Genomic DNA, 19,339 nt, shown 5'->3' with positions numbered 1-19,339 from the left:
GTGATTTAATATTTAAACTTTAAAATATTTTGCGATTCAAAAGTTGATTTTGCAATAAAGTTATTGCAAGATAGTGTGGCATATAAAATTAAAAATCAGAAAACAATAATTGTATAAGGAAATTAAATTGTTCTCAATTAAATATTTTTAGGGTAAAATGAACAGTTTACAACAAATGTTAGTTAAGTAAAAAAAATTCAGTTTCGAAACACAAAATATCTAACATGATTTCATGACATAAAAGTAACGCAAAATGGCGATTATAGTACATTAGTTTGAAGTGCAAAAACAAATATTTTATTGATATCAATAACAATATAGTGGATTTCTCTTTGAATAAACCGGTGGATCAATCGGTTTTCAATTAAAAACATTTCACTTCCACTCATATTTTTTTTCAAATAGTGAAACTATCGTTGAAAACGTGAGGTACTCAATTTTATTACAGCTTAAATTTGATATTGATATACTATAGGTTTTGTTGTGTGATACTTTCCTGCCATAAAATCGTGTTTCATTTTATGTGTTTTGAAACGTGTCGCAAATTGCTTTAAATGGTAGCCATTTCATTTCTAATAAAACTATCGATAAACTTTTTATTAAGAGATCTTTTTTAAAGCAACAACTTCATAGTGATGTTATGTAAATTCTATTATGATACTTCTGAGTCATAAAGTAGTATTCGAATATCTTCACCAGATTTTACACTTTCAAGCGAAATTGAACGATTAAGTGAAGTGAAACGATTAACGTAAGTTACAATTATTTTCGCAATTCTAAACTAAAGAATGATGAGAACTAAACACAATAATTATAACAAAGTAAAAATATTTTCTTGCATCGTTATGTATTGGTATATTGTTCCAAAGTTAGCTTGTTGAAATAGTAAAATATTGTTTGGAATAATACGTTCAATTAGGAAGGATTAACAATAATAATTTCTCCGAATGGTAGACTGAAATGGAACAGTTATTGTGACGGATAAATTCACAGAATCGAATAATCTTCCATTACGAAACCTTCCATTCAATTCGATATGATGATACGTATAGTAATAATTATGTTTTGTTTTTTGTATGCGCCATCTTCCATTACTCAACAGTTTGAACAATAATAATTATAATTAGTGTAATTTAATTGCAACTGCGTTTATTACAAAGTCTGTACAATAAATTGAATACTAACTAACAGTTGAATATAATTCTTATATAAATATTATCAAATTCAAGAAAATTGTTATAAAAACAAATCTTATAAAATTGAAGAATTCTTATACAAGTCTTGTGAAATTAAAAAAAATTCTTGTACATCTATAAGTTTAAAGAAAATGTTTATACAAATTTTATTAGATGAAGCAGAATTGTTATACAAATTTTGTAAAATTGAAAAAAATTCTTATACGAATGTAGGAGAATTAAAAGAAATTTTTGGACAAAAATAAATTTAAGGAAAAGACTAACGCAAATGTTGGAAGATGAAAGAAAATTTTTGAGAAATTTTATAAAATTAAGGAGAGCGCTAACAAATATCTTATAAAATTAGAGAAAATTGTTGTAGTTTTTAAATCTTATAAAATTTATATTTGTAAAGCCGCCCAAAGTCCAACTATTGTTAATTACTTTTTCATGACAATTACGCTTTTTACGAACAAAATTTACAAGAAAGCGTACAACGAATTCATCAAAGAATTATATCAGAATCAATAAATAAATCTAATTCAATTAAAAAGATATAACTATTTCACTATCATATTAGCTTCAAACCCAAAATTCCAAATTTTTCTTGCAACTATATTCACTCTAGATTATAAATCAAATATGTGTCAACAAGATAAAATGAATAACTATTCTAGCTTGAAAAAGTCCATTCTTAATTGCACCAACAATAAATGCAACCATCTATCAGAACTACGTTACAAATTAATCAAATTAATTATAATACCAAGACACTTTGTAATTTAACCAAACTCCATAAGTAGATAGCATTCGACCTTAAAATTTTTAATAAATGAAGAAATAACAATCCATTATTGATAAATGAAGAAACAGCAATAAATTAGTAATAAATGAAGAAATATAAAGAAATTATTTTAAAAAATAAGGAAATAGCAATAAATTTTGTAAGAAATAATAAAATAGTAATATATTATTTTTAAAAATGAAGAAACAACTATAAATTTTGAACAAACGAAAGAATAACAATAAATTCTTAAAGAAAGGAAGAAACAGCAATAAATTAAAAAAAGAATAAAATAATATCAATAAATATCGAACAAATGAAGAAGCAATCATAAATTCTTCGAAAAAGTACGAAATAATACTAAATTAAAAAAAAATGAAAAACTAACAAAAAGTTCATTAAGAAATGATGAAATAAGAATAAATTCTTTGAAAATGAAGAAATAACAATAAATTGCTTAAAAACAAAAAGATATTAATAAATCTGTAACAAATGAAATGTTAATGAATTCTTTAAAAATGAAGGAAAATCAATAAAATTAAAAATAGCGAAGAAATAGTAATTTATAAATAAATGAAAGAATATAAATATATATTTCAAAAATGAAGAAACATTAGTTTATAAAAAAATGAAGTAATATCACCAAATCCTTAAAAAATGAAGGAATATTAACAATTTCTCTAAAAATGAAGAAAGCTTAATAAAATTAAAAAAAAACGAAGAAACAGTAATTTATAAATAAACGAAAAAATATAAATATATTCTTGAACAATGAAGAAATATTAATTTATAAAGAAATATTACCAAATCCTTAAAAAACGAAGGAATATTAATAATTTCTGTAAAATGAGAAAACTCAATAAAATTAAAAAGAACGAACAAACAGCAATTTATAAGTAAACGAAAAAATATAAATATATACTTGAACAATGAAGAAATATTAATTTATAAAGAAATATCACCAAATCCTTAAAAAACGAAGAAACAGTAATAAGCATTTCTCCCCATGACAATATCTTTCTCCTGAGGAACGTTTCAGAGAGTCCGTTTACTAATAATGGCAAAAGCGGGGTTTTCTGTCGTTTCGGGAGAGGAGCTCGATATTATTCAGGATCAGTAAGAGTTTGTGGTGCTCGACGTGTATTCTGAGCGTGTTTAGTGTGTAGTGGAGACAGTAGTGTACCTGGTTGCCGTCGTAGGTCCAGGATCCGAACTTCATGTCACAGTGTTGGTCGTCAAAGGGGAACCAAGTGATGTCTATCTTGCAAGTGCTCTTGAAGATGCCCGGAGGAACGTACAGGCAACTGCCGTTATGCGTGACCACCACGTTTGTTTGGTACGTTCCGTCGAAACCCTCATCCGCACTAATGTGTTTATATCACATCATTAATTCTCCTAATTAACCTTATTCGCGGCATTATTATTTCGCTCTAATAGTCACGGTTCACCGATCGTTCTTTCAATATTCCGATATTTGATTTTAGCTTTTATCCCGATTTCACGCATCCCTACTTTCTCTATTTTTTCAAATATTTTACGAGATGTTATTTTAATTTTTTACGACATTCGCGAGTAAACAAAAGAATTTTTTAATTTTTTTAATAATATTCAAGAACGGAGACATTTTAATTTTTTTTTTACCGAGATATCTTAATTTGCACGATTAACCGGGTAGTTTAATTTTTGTGTGATATTCGCTATTAACCGAGATACTACAATTTTAGTTATTTTATACCGCTCGTAATTTATCGAAGTAATTTTAATTTTTATGCGATATTTGCGAGTAACCGAGGGAATTTTAGTTTTATTTCTTTTAAAGTTTGTAATTAACCGAGATATCTATTTTTATAACATTCGCGATTAATCGAGGTATTTTTCTGTCTTGGAAAAATTAAGATTTGTAAAAGATTTTGAAGTCTGTTTCATTAGCAAAGAAAAGAGAGTTACTACAAATTGTATATTGTTACAGTTTTTTTAATTTTTATTTATAATATTTTCGATTAATCGCTCATATTATAATTTTAATATTTCCATTTTGACAAAGTTATTTTGATTTTTGTAAATTTTAATATTTAAGACGGTTTATTTTGTTGGTGGAGAAAATGTTCAATTATTTACGGTTGCAACAATCTCTATATAAATTACTATCTTTTTAATTTTTCGATATTTGTATTCTGGCAAGATCAAATCGACTTACAAAATTTGACTCAAAGAATTTCAATATTTGTTCTATTTTTTACTAATAAAACAAAATTTATCAAATAACAATTCTTTACGTTTGCAATCTTAATTGTTTATTACTATAATAAGCTCAACTATTGCCTCACTTGTGTTTATTCCTTTGTAAGTTTCACTTCATGTTCCGACAACATCGAGTTAACCATAAAATTCAATTTTAAGAAATAAGAAAAAAGCAGAAGAAAGAAATGGATAATAGATATTTGAAGTGGTAAAAATGAATACTTTTAAATTCCTTTACAATATTTGCGACGATTGACGTTTCAATGGATAAGATCAATTTTGGTTGAAAGAAGTGTTAAAAGAATATCGAATCGTTGAATTCTATTCCGAGACGTCTGTCGTTGAAATACATTTAGCTTTTCGACTTTGTTCGCTCTGTGAAACGATTTTAACTGGCAGCCTTTGGCAATGCAAAAGGAAATTAAAGTACGTTCTGTGCTCGTTCAAGCCTAGAGTGTAATCTAAAGGTTCGTACATCAGACTTATGCAAACGATGAGCCGTCAAAGAGGCTCTCCAAATTAATTTAATTATAATCAGCCCTGTATCAGTTTCAATGTAAATTGTTCACGAAAAGGAGACCTCCGACGTGACAAGGCTTATCAAAGTACAGTAAGAAATTTTAGCTGTTTGAATAAAATGAGAGAAATAAAAAATACGTGTTAACGAAATCAATAGAGAAACGCTAATTCAATGTTTTTTAATTACAAAGCAAAGAAAAAGCTTTATTTTACGTTTGGATCACTGAAGGTCCATAATAAAATAATAAATCAATAATAAAACGAAAGTTAAAATTTGTATTTTTCAATTATAAAGCAAAGAGAAAGCTTGCGAGTTTACTTTACGTTTCATTTGTTGAATCACTGAGCGTGTATAATAAAGTAATTATAAATCAATAATGACCAACAAATTCAAGATTCATATTTCTCAAATACGAAACAAAGAGAAATTTTATGAATTTATTTTACATTTTATTTGTTTAATCGTCGAATGTCTATAATAAAATAATTGTAAATCAATAATAAAATACAAATTTAAGATTCATGTATTTGAAAAATGAAACAAAGAGAAATTTTACGAATTTATTTTACATTTTATTTGTTTAATCATTGAACGTCCATAATAAAGTAATTGTAAATCAATAATAAAATACAAATTTAAGATTCATGTATTTAAAAAACGAAACAAAGAGAAATTTTATGAATTTATTTTACATTTTATTTGTTTAATCGTCGAATGTCTATAATAAAATAATTGTAAATCAATAAAAAAAATACAAATTTAAGATTCATGTATTTGAAAAACGAAACTAAGAGAAATTTTACGAATTTATTTTACATTTAATTTTTGTATTCTCTGAACGCCTCCAATAAATTAATTATAAAATACAATTTCAGGATTCATATTACTACAAAGCCAAAAATACGTAGCAAGTTCATTTAGAATTCATGTTTTTAATAAATGATGATCCCCAAAAAGATACTTTAGTACTATGCAAAAAGTTTGAAAATGACACAGAAACTTTCTATGTTATTAATATGTCAAATTCAAAATTTATGTTCACCCAATTTTAAAGTTTGGAAATGTGAGGATTTAGAAGTCTAGACATTCTTCAATTTAGGGATAAAAAAGTTGGGAAATGTGGAAAATTGGATGCTTAGAAATATGGGGATTTAGTAAGTTGGGCACATAGAATTTTGGAAACGTAGAAATTTGGAAATTTAGAAATTTAGAAATTGTGGATTCAGAAATTTGGAAATTTAGAAATATAGAAGTTATGAATTCAGTAATTTAGAAATTTAGAAATTGTGGATTCAGACATTTGGAAATTTAGAAATATAGAAATTATGAATTCAGAAACTCAGAAACTCAGAAACTCAAAAACTCAGAAACTCAGAAATTCCAAAATTCAGATATTTGAAAATTGGACAACTAGAAAATTCAAAAATCCATAAAACTGAAAATTTCGAGAAAAAATTTGAGAACAGAAAATTTAAAGATTTTGATACATTAAAAATTTAGAATTTTTACCCTTCTTTCAACACTTAAATAAAACTCAAAAAATGTGTAACACGAAATATCAGACTTCCTTCTTTAATTACTCTATTACCCAAAGAAAATATTTCACCGTGATCAAAGAAGAAGAAGAAGTAAATTTTATCGATAACCTATTCATGAAATCAAAATTTCATATTCGTCAATAACAAAGAAAGGTACGAAATTAATTCTACGTTTCATTTCACAAAAGATTTTCAGGCTGAAAGAAGCTTAACACGTTGCTCGACAGTATATCACGCGAAACGCGAAGAAAAAGGATGTGTCATGATATGCATGCTACTCGTGAGAGCTTCAGAACATCAAAATACTCTAGTCTTTTTATTTTGCACCATCTGTGCATCTCGCAAGAGTAACTCCGGCATTATGCCGGCTACGATGCTTTCTCTCGGAAAGAATGAAAAAAGGCATAAGGCGAGAAAATATTCGAACTCGATGTTGTCTGTGCAAGAAGAACAGAAGAGTTTTCATCGACTTTCATCGGGACAAGGAGATTTTATCGTAAGTATTTATAAAATGTTATTTCCTATCGAAGATCTTTGTATTAAATTTTTTTTCGCTACTTCAAAAGAATATACGTTACGATTCTCGAGGAGAAAATTATGAAAATATATTTACTGTTATTTGGTACAACTTTTTAGTATAACTTCAACATATTTTTTGGTATAAATTTTTAGTATAGCTTCAGTATAACTTATTTTAACAGTTAGTTATTAATTATATTTATTATATAATATTTATAGATTATTTTTATTTAGGAATGTTTTATACTACATTTAAATAGTAATGATATATAACATTTATGTATTATGAATATTTTTTATTCCTTTATTACATACAGAATCTTTACCTAACACTACATTTTTGTTTATAATCTTTTCCACACTCGTGAAAATTTTACTTCTCCTCTTAGAAACCCAATTCAATTTAGAATCACTATCGGATATACTTTTATTTTCTATTACGTTTTCGTTTTACAGGATTTTGAATTGGAATTTTTTTCATAGACAAAAAATAGAATATATATATTTTTTCATGGAACATATACATTTATATGTCAATTTAAGATTTCCATTGCGTTGAATATGTTTTATGTTTCATTGCGTTTTTTATTGTTCGTTATATTGAAAAATTTTAAATTAAAACTTTTGTTTTAAAAGCAAAGCGATGTTGAAACATATTTGCTTATTTTTATTGCATGCTTTATATCAATTACTTTATGATGAATACTACAAGTATTTTTATATTCTTTGTTCTATATTTCATTGGTTTTTACTATTTGAGAACATTTTTAATTGGAATTTTTCTTTTTAGAAAGAAGAGTCAAAACACATATCGTTTATTTTATACTCGTGTATTTTTAGAATACCATTTCAAATTTGAAATAATTAAAGATATTCTATATGAGAGTAATAATTTTTCTTTTATATTTAACTCGTTTTAACACGTTTATCAACTTGATCTTGCCATATTATACTACATTCTCCAATACAAATTTTGTTGCTGCAGTAGATTCTTACTTTTCACAACCGTACATAATTATTTTCATTTTAACCATCGAAAAGTTCAATTATTTAACGTTCGACGATCGATGAACGAATCGTTTATTAAATTAATAAAATTCTTGAACCTATGTAATTAAAAATATTTCATTACTATCAATATTGCTCTGCGAACAGCTTTCGTTACATATTTGTCACAAATTCTTCCTTCAGCGTGACATTCTTTCATTACACGTATGTCACAAATTCTTCACTAAATTTCGGACATAAAATTCGTAATTTCCAAAATAATTATTTAAATAACAAACATTTGTTAGTATGTCGTTCGAACCAATATGATCATTTCAGTTTGAATTATCGTTATATTTAAATCGAATATATTTGACAGGAAATATGGGCCACTGAATATTAATAATTAATGTGTTTTGCATATTTGCCAATAATTATACTGTACATACAATTATTTCGTGAGAAATGTTGCAATCTATTTATCAAAGTAAACAGAATTTATCGTGAGCAGTTCTCTAAAATATCAATTATTCCAATATTTTCTACACGACTGATATTACTATAACACAGACGTAACTATACGAAGGAAATTACATTTGCAAACCCTACAACGACCCATTTACCTTATTTGCTATTTTCTTCGATAAAACGAACGTGGAAATATCGCTATACGTTAACATCCAAAGCTATTCAATAATTTTTGATTGAACGCCTGGGCAAGGATCCAATAAATACTTCAGACTGAAAAGTTGGCACCGTTATATCAACGCAATAGGAAACTATTCGGAAAATGATCATCACTATTGACAACCGTCAGCCAGCTACTCACAACCATTTCTTAAATTTAATTTAATTTAATATTACAAACAAATCGCTATAAAATTTGAATCAAGTTTATCTTTTAAGTTATTAAGTAACAATGATGATAAATAAATTTCAATGAAATTATTAAAGCTTACAAGAACAATTTTCAGTAATTTTCATTTTGACCATTCTGATAAGTTACTTAAACTCGCTTCTTAAATTTAATATTCTGAACAGATAGTTTTGTAAAATCTTAATTAAGTTTGCCTTTAAATTGTAAAGTGGTTGTCTACCACTCTAAAGTAATTTGCAAGAAATTATCAAAAACTGCAATAAACAATTTTCAGTATTTTTCATTTTGACCATTCTGATAAGTTACTTAAACTCGCTTCTTAAATTCAGTATTCTGACCAGATAGTTTTGTAAAATCTTAATTAAGTTTGCCTTTTAAATTATGAAGTAATTGTCTACTACTCTAAAGTAATTTGCAAGAAATTATCAAAAACTGCAATAAACAATTTTCAGTAATTTTCATTTTAACCATAGTTGCCATTTACTTAAAATCACTTCCCAAACTTAATATTACGAGTAGTTTTCTAAAATCTCAGTTAATTTCCTAAGTTACAAAAGCACTACCACAAATAAGACAATAAAAATGATAAAAACCTCCAATAAAAGAACTTTCCAACTAAACAATTCCTAGAAAACCGTATTAACTTCGTCGACCCAAATATTCCAAAACATTGAACCTAAACGATCGAAGCTCCGATTCAATAATGGATCGTAATGAAATGAATGGTTAACAACGAAGGAGCAAATAAATCAATATTGTAGAAGCAAGAGGAGAACCCGAGGAATTCGCGACACTTCCGTTTCCGTTCACGTAGCCGTTAACAAAGCGTCGCAGCGTACAGCGTCGTTTACGAATTCTAAGGGACGAGCTTTTCGTCGATTGTTCCATCCCGCACAAAGACGATCTTTGCATGGCAGAGCATTGTCTAGCTTTAGGATGAAGATCGCTGACCCTTCCGCCCTATCCTTCAACCTTTTTCTCTCTTTGTGACGCAGACTGCCGCTTTTCGACGGCGATATTCAGCTGGAGAAGAAGAAGAGGCGTCGAGCGCAACGAGCAACAAGTAACTTGCACTAGGGGAAAACGTTCTGTGCTTTTGTTTCACGACCTCCATTATCCCCGGACATTGTGTATCTTCCAATGATATTAACCTAACTCGTCACACTTTACATGGATTTCGTTATGAGCGTGTTTAATCTTTTAACATTCAAATAGAGTCTTGACAGGGATGTAACTACAGTCATCGAATTAGGACCATTATAAATGTTCAGTATTTGACACTGTCAAATTCAGTACTTAGTTTTCCGTTAAATTATAGGTCTGTTCAAATTGTAATGATTAGCTACTGACATAACTACTACGGTACATAACATTATTAACACATGTTAATGTCTTTCCACCCTTTGCTTTGGTCACAGCTTCCAGCAAGCTCTGTATACATATCTTCATTATTTTCCCAAATATCTGTAATTCTTTTCAACTCAGATAATGTAGTTGCAGAGTTGTGAGCTAGTCTTTTGAGTAGGCAGATATTTTCTATGGCATTCGAATTTCATTTCGCACGCTATCGATACTCGAGATGAACCTTAACACTCGCACGACCCTTAATCGCTCATCACTTACACAATCTATTATCACGATAGTGACAAATTGTTATGTACACTACCGTCCATAAGTATCCGGACACTTTGTTTCGTTACATAAAACATAGTTGAACTTTGTACGAAAGGTATTTAGGGTTATCATATCATTTGTAATAATTATTATTATCTTTTTTGAGGTGTCATAACGTAATAGAATTAATTTTTAAGTACAAATTATACAATGAAAGTGTGAAAGTAAAATTCATGTCCAGAAGTACAAAGTCCAAATTTGTGAATCTAATGAAACGCTTTCGATTCTAAAAAAAATTTTAATTTCTACTGTGTTTCATTTCTATGGTGCAGAACGTATTCAGAGGGTTCTTCGATATGTTTCAAATGTTTGTAAACTGTTGGTAGATGTTTAGGTTCCCTCAATGGAGATAAGAATGGAGGTAACGCTACGCATTCGACAGTTTCGGTTTAGTTCGTCTGTAGCTTCTTTTTCATCGAGATATGAGTTCCAAACGAGAATTATCAATGGAAAAACGTTCCAGTATTCTGACCTTCGCAGAAAAAAAATCCATTTTAGTTACTGTTGCAGATACTTGAATAACTTTCATGCAACGCGAATACATATGTCGCTGGTGTCCGGATACTTATGGACGGTAGTGTATATATCATTATCAACGTATTTAGTAATAATTTTGCACGACCTAAGACAATTTTCCATGTGCGACATAATGTTATAACCATAAAAGTGGAATTTTCATACGTGGTTCTAATTCGGTGTCCAGAGCTGTATATGACGATGAAATATTGATTTATTTCACGTTTTATGTTATTGCTTTAAGTGTTGTTTTATGGCGCACGAATTTGCACGTTAGGAAATTTACATATTTCTGAAGTTGGAAGTACTCTTGTTTCACGACCTCCATTATCCCGGGATCGTGTACTTTTGAATGATATTAACCTAACTTGTCACACTTTACATGGATTTTGTTATAAAATATGAACATATGACGATGAAGCATGTATTTTCTTACGTTTTATGTTATTACCTTAAGTGTTGTTTTTAGGTGGACGAATTTGCGAATTAAGAATTTTATATATTTCAGGAGTTGGAAATTGGGATATGAAATATTGGTACTTTGAAAATATGGATTTTAGAAATTTGAGAAGTTGTAGTTGTTCCATGGGTATTTTGTGTAAATTGCTTTGTAAGTATCTTGTATACATCAAAATACCTAATCTAGATGTAGGTGCATCATCTACTGCTTCATCTCCAAATAGTAACCTACTTTCACCATGATTCATACCGAATTTTTCATCTTTCTTCCCAAAAAAGTGAATTCCTAGTCACAACCTAAGGACCCTATAAACTCACTCTCATTTACGAGACTTTATTATAAAATCAGTATATTATAGAATAAAGTTCCATGTTTCTTTTTCATGTAATATCAATCTTTAAGCTGTGGAATATTATTGGCGCATTGTACGTTCATAATATGCTCACATTAAGTGTATGTACAGTACGAATTCAACATTCGTTGGTATACTAAAGGGTGTTTTGAAAAATAATGATACACAATGTAACCTAGTTAAAATAGTTCCATGAAATATGCCAGTAACTGGTGCTAGTTGCTTCGCTGGCAAGTGGTCGAATTTGTGCGTTACTTGCTTTGCCCGTAAATTAGGTCTGTTGTTGGAAAAAGAAAAAATGAAAGGAAAGAAACAATTTTCTTTCCAATATCTTCAAATATCTTCATCCCCAAATTTGTGGAATTCTTAATTCTTAAATCTCCAAATCTTTAGACCCCTAAATAGCTACATTCCCAAATTTCTAAACTAACAAACAGCTAAATTTTCAAATCCCTACATTCTCAAATTACTATATTTTCAAATCCCTACATCCTAAAATCTATAAACCCTCCAAATAGCTAAATTCTCAAATTCTTACATCCCCAGATCCCTATATCTCTAAATCTCTAAACCCCCATATAGCTAAATTTCAAATTCCCTACATACTCAAATTCCTACATCCCCGAATCCCTACGTCCTCAAATCTATAGACCCCCAAATAGCTAAATTTCCAATTCCCTACATACTCAAATTCCTACATCCCCAAATCCCTACATTCCCAAATTACTATATTTTCAAATCCCTACGTCCTAAAATCTATAGACCCCCCAAATAGCTAAATTGCCAAATTCTTACATCTCCAGATCCCTACATCCCCAAATCTTTAGACCCCCAAATAGCTAAATTTCCAATTCCCTACATACTCAAATTCCTACATCCCCAAATCCCTACGTCTCAAAATTTCTGCATCACAAACTCCCCACGTCCCCAAATCTCTAGATCCCAGAATAGCTAAACTCCCAGGTTGCCAAATTTCTACATCCTGACACCTCTACATCTCCAAATGCTTAGATTCCCACAATCCTAAATCCTGAAATCCACAAATCTCCAACTCTTCAAATCCCTAAACCTTCAAATCGTTAAATGCCCAAATCGCAAGATCGCCAAATTCCTAAATCCCCAAATCTCTAGATCCTCACATCTCTAATTCCTGAAATTTTCACAAATCCCTAAAATTTAATGGTTTCTTTCCTTTGTGCCCTACCTTTTTCAACCATACATTTACCTTCTTTAACTGTTCATTTTTATTTTCTAACAAGAAAGAATCATTATCAATATTAACAATTTATTACATCGTATTAATTATTATTTATCAAAGTATTGTCACAAATGCACATAAGCATTGATTTAACACATCACAGAATGAATACAAAATAAACATTCTGAAACAACAGCTGTTCGCAAGAGCAGGTTCGTTCCACGAGAAACAATTGAATTCACAAAACGATTCCGTATCGATCGTCCATTCGTTTCGTTCCAGTTTACGTAACCGATTTGTCGCGAGTTTAGTCGACGCGTTCGAGGATTAAGCTCGAGTTTCAGCAGCGTTCCTATTCCCGAGGATTAAGTTCGTCTTCGGAGAAGACGCGTAGAGTTTTAAGTGGGAGCCTATCCCTTGGAAATTCGAGCGGTTGAGGTTTCATCGACCATGCCACGAATCCCGCTCCCTTCTTCTTTCTTTTCCTTTCTCTCTCACTCGCAACCGAAAAACTTTCCTCCTCGCGGGTGCAACAACCCGCACCGAGCCACGTTTCAACATTGTCCTATATCTCCGTGCACGTGTGCGTGTGTGTACGTGAGTTCAGGTTCAATTACGAGGATAACTCACGAGAAACTAGAGTTCCCGTGAAAACCAGCGCCACTGTACACCCGGTGATTCGATTTAAGAATTTTCATTTCCGCTCCGTGGCGGTTTTACACCAGGAAGCGTTGCTTTTAGAAGAAATTTATGTTCTGTTGGTATTCGCTGACTCAGGAGATACTCGGTCTCGTTCAACGATACACGTGTACCCACGTTTCTCTGTGGCAAAAAAAAACTTGATGTTTCTAGTTAAGGCATTCTGGGGATAGTCGCGGAATTGATGCTAGTACTGTTGACCTTTTTATCCTACGGAATTTTACTGATTTTTCTAAATTTTCTTCTCTGAGGAATACGCGGTTTAGTATTACGCAGGTGTTGGTTGATAATATTTTCGCAGCTCTCTTAAATTGTTTGATGCAATTACTTTTTGTTCATATTTCTTTGAGGTGTTTGAAATTTTCGGGAAATTTTAAAAAGTTTCTTTTTACATTAACGATAAATATAGTTCGTAAATGAAAGTATGTTTCGCTAAATCTAAGTCGAAGTATGTAATTGTGAAAAGGGTTGTTTTGCAGTATAGAAAACTGTGATTTTTGATTCGGTTAATGAAGCAAATTTGAAATAAAGATGTATTTAGTTTTCTTCAGTTTTTTATATAATATTATGATATTTTATTTCAAGGCCATTTGAAGGGTAATATATCGTACATGTCGGAAATGGACTCTTCTTGGTATACAATACACCATAATACAAATATGTGGTACAATGTGCAACAAAAATTTTTGCTCTTCAAAAGTATTAATGACCTTGAAAATTTGTATATACACCCTGCGTATTTTTATTTGAGTAATGAATAGTTTAAATACGGTAGTGTTTTCACTCATTTTAATTAAGAAAAATTTGTTTATTTATTAATAAAATTTGCATGAAAATAAAATAAAAGAGAAACATTTTATTTTTTGTGCTATGGAGATAATTGGGGATTTGGAAATTTAGGAACATGTAACTTTGGAAGTTTGGGAGTTAGAAACTTGAAAATATGAAAATTCGGCGATTTGGAATTTTGGAAATTTGGAAATATGGGTATTTGAAGATTAGAAATTTGAGAATTAAGGAATTGAAAAATTTAGAAATTTGGGAATATGGAAAATTACGAATTTGAGAATTTGGGAATTTGGGAATTTGAGAATTTGAGAATTTGAGAAGTTGAGAATTTGAAAATTTGGGAATTTGAGAATTTGAAAATTTGAGAATTTATAAATTTGGTTATTTGGGAACTTGGGAATTTAGGAATTTGAAAATATAAGAATTTAAGGTTGAAAATATTTAAATTTGAAGTTTCAAGAATTTATAAATCTGGAACTTGAAAATTTCTGGATTTGGAAATTTGGAGTCGTGAGGATTTAAAAATTTGAAAATTCAAAAATACACTAAACTTGCAACTGTTTAAATTTAAAAATATAAAAGAACAGAAATTTTGAAATTAAGAAACGTTGAAGAACTGAGTCATACGAATCGAATCATATCTGTATTCATTTCAACTGTGAAACATTCCTCAGTAATATTCTCAAAATAAAAAAATGACAAATAATTTTCAAACATCGAAACGAAAGGGCGTTACTAGAATTTGTGAAACACTACTCATTACTCAAACAAGTATTTCAAACATGGCCTTGTGTGCCCATTCCTATTGAGAAAACTTTCTCTATCTCCCCCGAATATAAAACAAAAACTAATTCCCCATACAGCTGAAACCGCCAAATACGTTACTAACATAACCTACAAATTATAGCACTCTTAACGTAATATATTCTTCCAGCGATAACTAATCCAAATGGTGTCATGTTTGTACTCATTTTACTCAGAAAAACTTCCTCTATTTATTTCTGACACCTCCACGAAGATAATCGAAGGTAACCCTCATACCTTCACAAAGATATTCGAAGGTACTTTCCCGAAGATAATCAGAAGTCCTCCTAACACCTTCACGGGCAATAACAAATATTATACTTGTGTGACGCAGTGTCATTGCTTCCAGTAAGACAAATAGTGTACAATGTACAAAGTGTAATTGAGTGTAAACACGGACACGCAAAATGTCCGAATTCACGGAATACTGTAATCGGTAGAATCAAACGTGTTCAATCTGAGGTCGAATCCTGAATTCGTAGGTTCGCATAACTGTGAGGGACACGTCAACCTGTACGTGTCCCGGGTGTAGATGGATTTCGTGGCTCGGTCCAGGGGTTGATCGCGGTGCTGGAGTAGTTTGCGTTCGCCGGTATTCCAGCCGTTTGGCTGGAATGCCGAAACGTTGGACTACGTGTTGCACGTGTTTCAGAGGGAGCGGGCAACGGGCCCGGTGCTGCGGTGGCCCGCAGTAACGGGGTGGCCTGACGTCGCGTCTCTATTAATTATTCACATAATTACGCCCGCTGCCACCCGCTGCGACCCGCGATCACCGACGCCGCGTGTCTATGACCTCCCAGAACAAACTCCATCGCGATCACCGACGACCCTATTCATTTATTCCAAAATAAACCCGACGAATATTCGCAAACTCTGATGGACCACTTTTCGGAACTATCGGACCCAATCGACTCTTTCTAGGGAATCTGACACACAACAGGTTTTTTTAAAACTTTGTACAATTGTTCAGTGGTCTCGGAATAGTAACAGTAGATCGTTGCTGAACTATTTTTTATTTTAAGAGAAAATCTTTTATCCGAATTAGCTGTGGTAAGTATAAATCGTCGTGATATTAAAAAGTGGTTGAAAAGTCATACTTTTCAGGTCTACAAATCTATGGAAAATGTTTTTGAAAAATTCTTTCAAACAGATGTCTTTTACTAAAATTAGGATGCCCCTGCCCCACTTTTTAGTGGAAATTTTAATTCTTCTTTCTATGAGCGCCTATTCTTTACAAACTCAGTAATATATTACAGTTATCTGTAATTATTCTATACAGGGTGTTATCTCTAACATGGCGTACGATTTTTCACCCAACTGTAGCTATCTGATAAAAAGTTTGAAACGAGAGTTACAGGGTGCAGAGTTTACAATAAATCACAGTAAAAAAACAATTCGAAAACAGTTTGTTTTCATAGCGAGATCAAGGTCACTTTGGATTTTAGAAATAAAAACACATTTTTTTTAACATAGTGAATATCGAGGCGAATTCAAAATATTGCGCAATACTTCTACTAATGTATTACTCGATTTACAATAGCAGAATGTGAAATATTAAAATTTTTTGTATATTTAATTTTAAGACAATGTAAACAATATTTGACACTAAAGAGATTACTGAATACAAGCAAGCGACAAAAACATAAAGATCTTTATTTAATTATACGTTCGAAATGCTTCCGTGACGAAAATAACATGTCGACATATTAGTAATGTGTTATTAAAGATATCATGTAATATGTGTTGAATTTGTCTTGATGTCCTCTACAATATGCTAAAAAGAAAAGTGTGTTCCTATTTGTAAAATAGGTGACCTATTTCGCCAAGAGGACAAACTGTTTTCCGAAATTTCTTTTACTGACATAAATTGTACACTCCATATCCTGAAACTCTTGTTTTAAACTTGTTTTTGCTAGATGACTGCAAGAGGGTGAAGAATCGTCCTTTGCGATAAAGAACACCTTCTACAGTTGCTACTTTATGTTTTGGACATTTTCTATATTGGCTGCTAATTCTGTATTTAATATAACCGATATTAATATTAATTATATATTTAATATTAACTATAATCTGCAGTTGCAACGTTAATAACCTTTTCAGTGAGCATTTTTCATAAATGCAGCAGTAGTACGCTGCAGAAAGCCACATTTATTAAAAATATTTGTGTAAACCGAGTTTCAAAACGGTCGGAGGTTAATTCGTCAGGTTTTGAAGCGAAACATGAGCATTTGCGTTAAATAAGTTTTCTTTATTCTCAGCATGAAAATTTGGTAGTTTGTTTCATGAAACACGTTAGCGAAATTCATGTAATATGAGAATGTGAGATCAGTTCTGTGTAATGTGAGAATTAGCTTTACTACATTGTGCTGGTGTAAAAAATATTTATGTTTCAAGCACTTTTTTAAGGAATTTTATTATTGTAACTAAATCGAATAAATTATTTTGAATCGTTACTATAATACATTATAATGCTTCAACAATGCTCATGTACTTCTTGTTATTGTATATTATGTGTAAGTATATTTTAATTTTATAGTTGTGTAAATATGACACGAAACATGTGTAGAAGTGATTTTTATTACAAAGGTTATCAAAATGGCAACTATGAATTGACAGTCAAGGTAGAACATATACAAAACAATGACAATTGCATATATGTATAGAATAATCACAATAATTATTCTGTTGTATATTATTGAATTTGTAAAGAATAGATGTGTGTATTCATAAAAAAAAATTAAACTTTCCAAAAAGATGGGGCAACTTAATTTTTATAAAAGAATTATTTTCTCCAAAAACTTTTTACATAGATTTGTAAGTTTATAACCTATATTTAAATAATTTTTTAATACCTGCCGTAGTTTACGATTTATAAACACTTACACATGGCCGAGCCGGATAAAAGTTAAATTTAAAGTAAAAGAGAGGCATCAACGAATTACGGTTATATTCGTAAATAAATTTAACGAACAATTATACAAAATTTTATGAAACTCGGAGTATATCATTCAGATTCCTTTGTCAATATTAACACTATTTTACATCAAAGTAAAATGTACACCGAAGTAAAACGCACATTAAGCGTTTTAATCACACCAAAAATTTTATAGAGCTATATAATACTTATCTGATACTCTTCGCCATTTGCATGTATATTCACACATGAGTCTCTGAGGTTTTGGCGGAAATTCAAACGCATTTCACACATATAAACCATTTCATATAGTAGTGATGAATTAAAAGCAAATATAACGTCGTTCTAATGAAATTTCATTAATTCTGATAGAAGGTGTGTTCAAATATTTATTTAATGTGATAGTGTGACGCTAAATTGTAGTGCTTTTTATTATAAATGAAAGATGCATTACGATTTTATATTTGAAATGTATGTCGAATAAAACTGTTTCCCGAGGAAATTAGCTCGCAAGGCTGAATAATGGATCAAAGTGGACCAAGAACGATCGCTAGTTGACCGCCGCGATCAACGTCCTATCCTAGCCACGTTCTTAAGCCGATTAATCCGAGTGATTACCACAAGAACAGCGTGTAATGCGATTATGACGAATTCATGGTGGTAAAGGAACGGTATAGGGATATTAACTTTTGATGGATTGAAATTGCGCAATATGGCGGAGTCACATAATGTAGAGATTACGCTTGGAAATTTAAAAATTTCTCCAGGTGTTCGCTCACACGAATTCATTTACAGAATGAATTGAGAACAGAGTAAATTCGAATACAGGTAATTTGCAGAAATTTTTGACTTATATGGATTTTTACGTAAATTAATCAACATCGTCGCAACGAGACATTCGAGATTTCATTAAAACTTCGCTATTTACACGAACAAATGGAATTTTTTTCTGCGCTTTTGATGAAATAAAAAAGATTGAATTTCGTAATTCCGATGAATTGTGGCTTGTTACGAGAAATTAAAGTGCAAGGACAACACGGAACCGTTTCGAAACAGCATAGTTTGTAGATTTTGATACACATCATGTACGAGTTGACGAAAGAGTTAACGATGTTAATTACGTGCCTGACGGAACAATGTTACGTGTTTTGATTGTGCGCGAGCGTACGACGAGAAACCGAGGAATTTTAAACGCGTCCCGTCGCGTGCAACACGCATCGCAACAGCTGTTCGAAGACAACGAGATTAAACAAATATTGTCGAAACCAACAGGACGAAATGACAAAATTTAT

At 30.6% G+C, this 19,339-nt stretch overlaps 1 protein-coding gene across 4 annotated transcripts in view; it reads right to left on the bottom strand.

Annotated features, from left to right (window-relative positions):
* Positions 1–19,339, bottom strand: part of nAChRalpha6 (nicotinic acetylcholine receptor alpha6) — a 389,695-nt gene that overhangs the window by 162,347 nt on the left and 208,009 nt on the right. For all 4 annotated transcript variants that reach the window (XM_076530284.1, XM_076530283.1, XM_076530281.1 and 1 more), the window contains exon 6: positions 3,143–3,323. In XM_076530284.1, the coding sequence (XP_076386399.1) occupies positions 3,143–3,323 (181 nt within the window). The remainder of the gene's footprint in view (positions 1–3,142; positions 3,324–19,339) is intronic.

The sequence above is a fragment of the Megachile rotundata genome, chromosome 4 (genome assembly GCF_050947335.1).
Source record: "Megachile rotundata isolate GNS110a chromosome 4, iyMegRotu1, whole genome shotgun sequence".
Lineage (NCBI taxonomy): Eukaryota > Metazoa > Arthropoda > Insecta > Hymenoptera > Megachilidae > Megachile > Megachile rotundata.
This window is presented reverse-complemented; position numbering and strand designations above follow the sequence as displayed.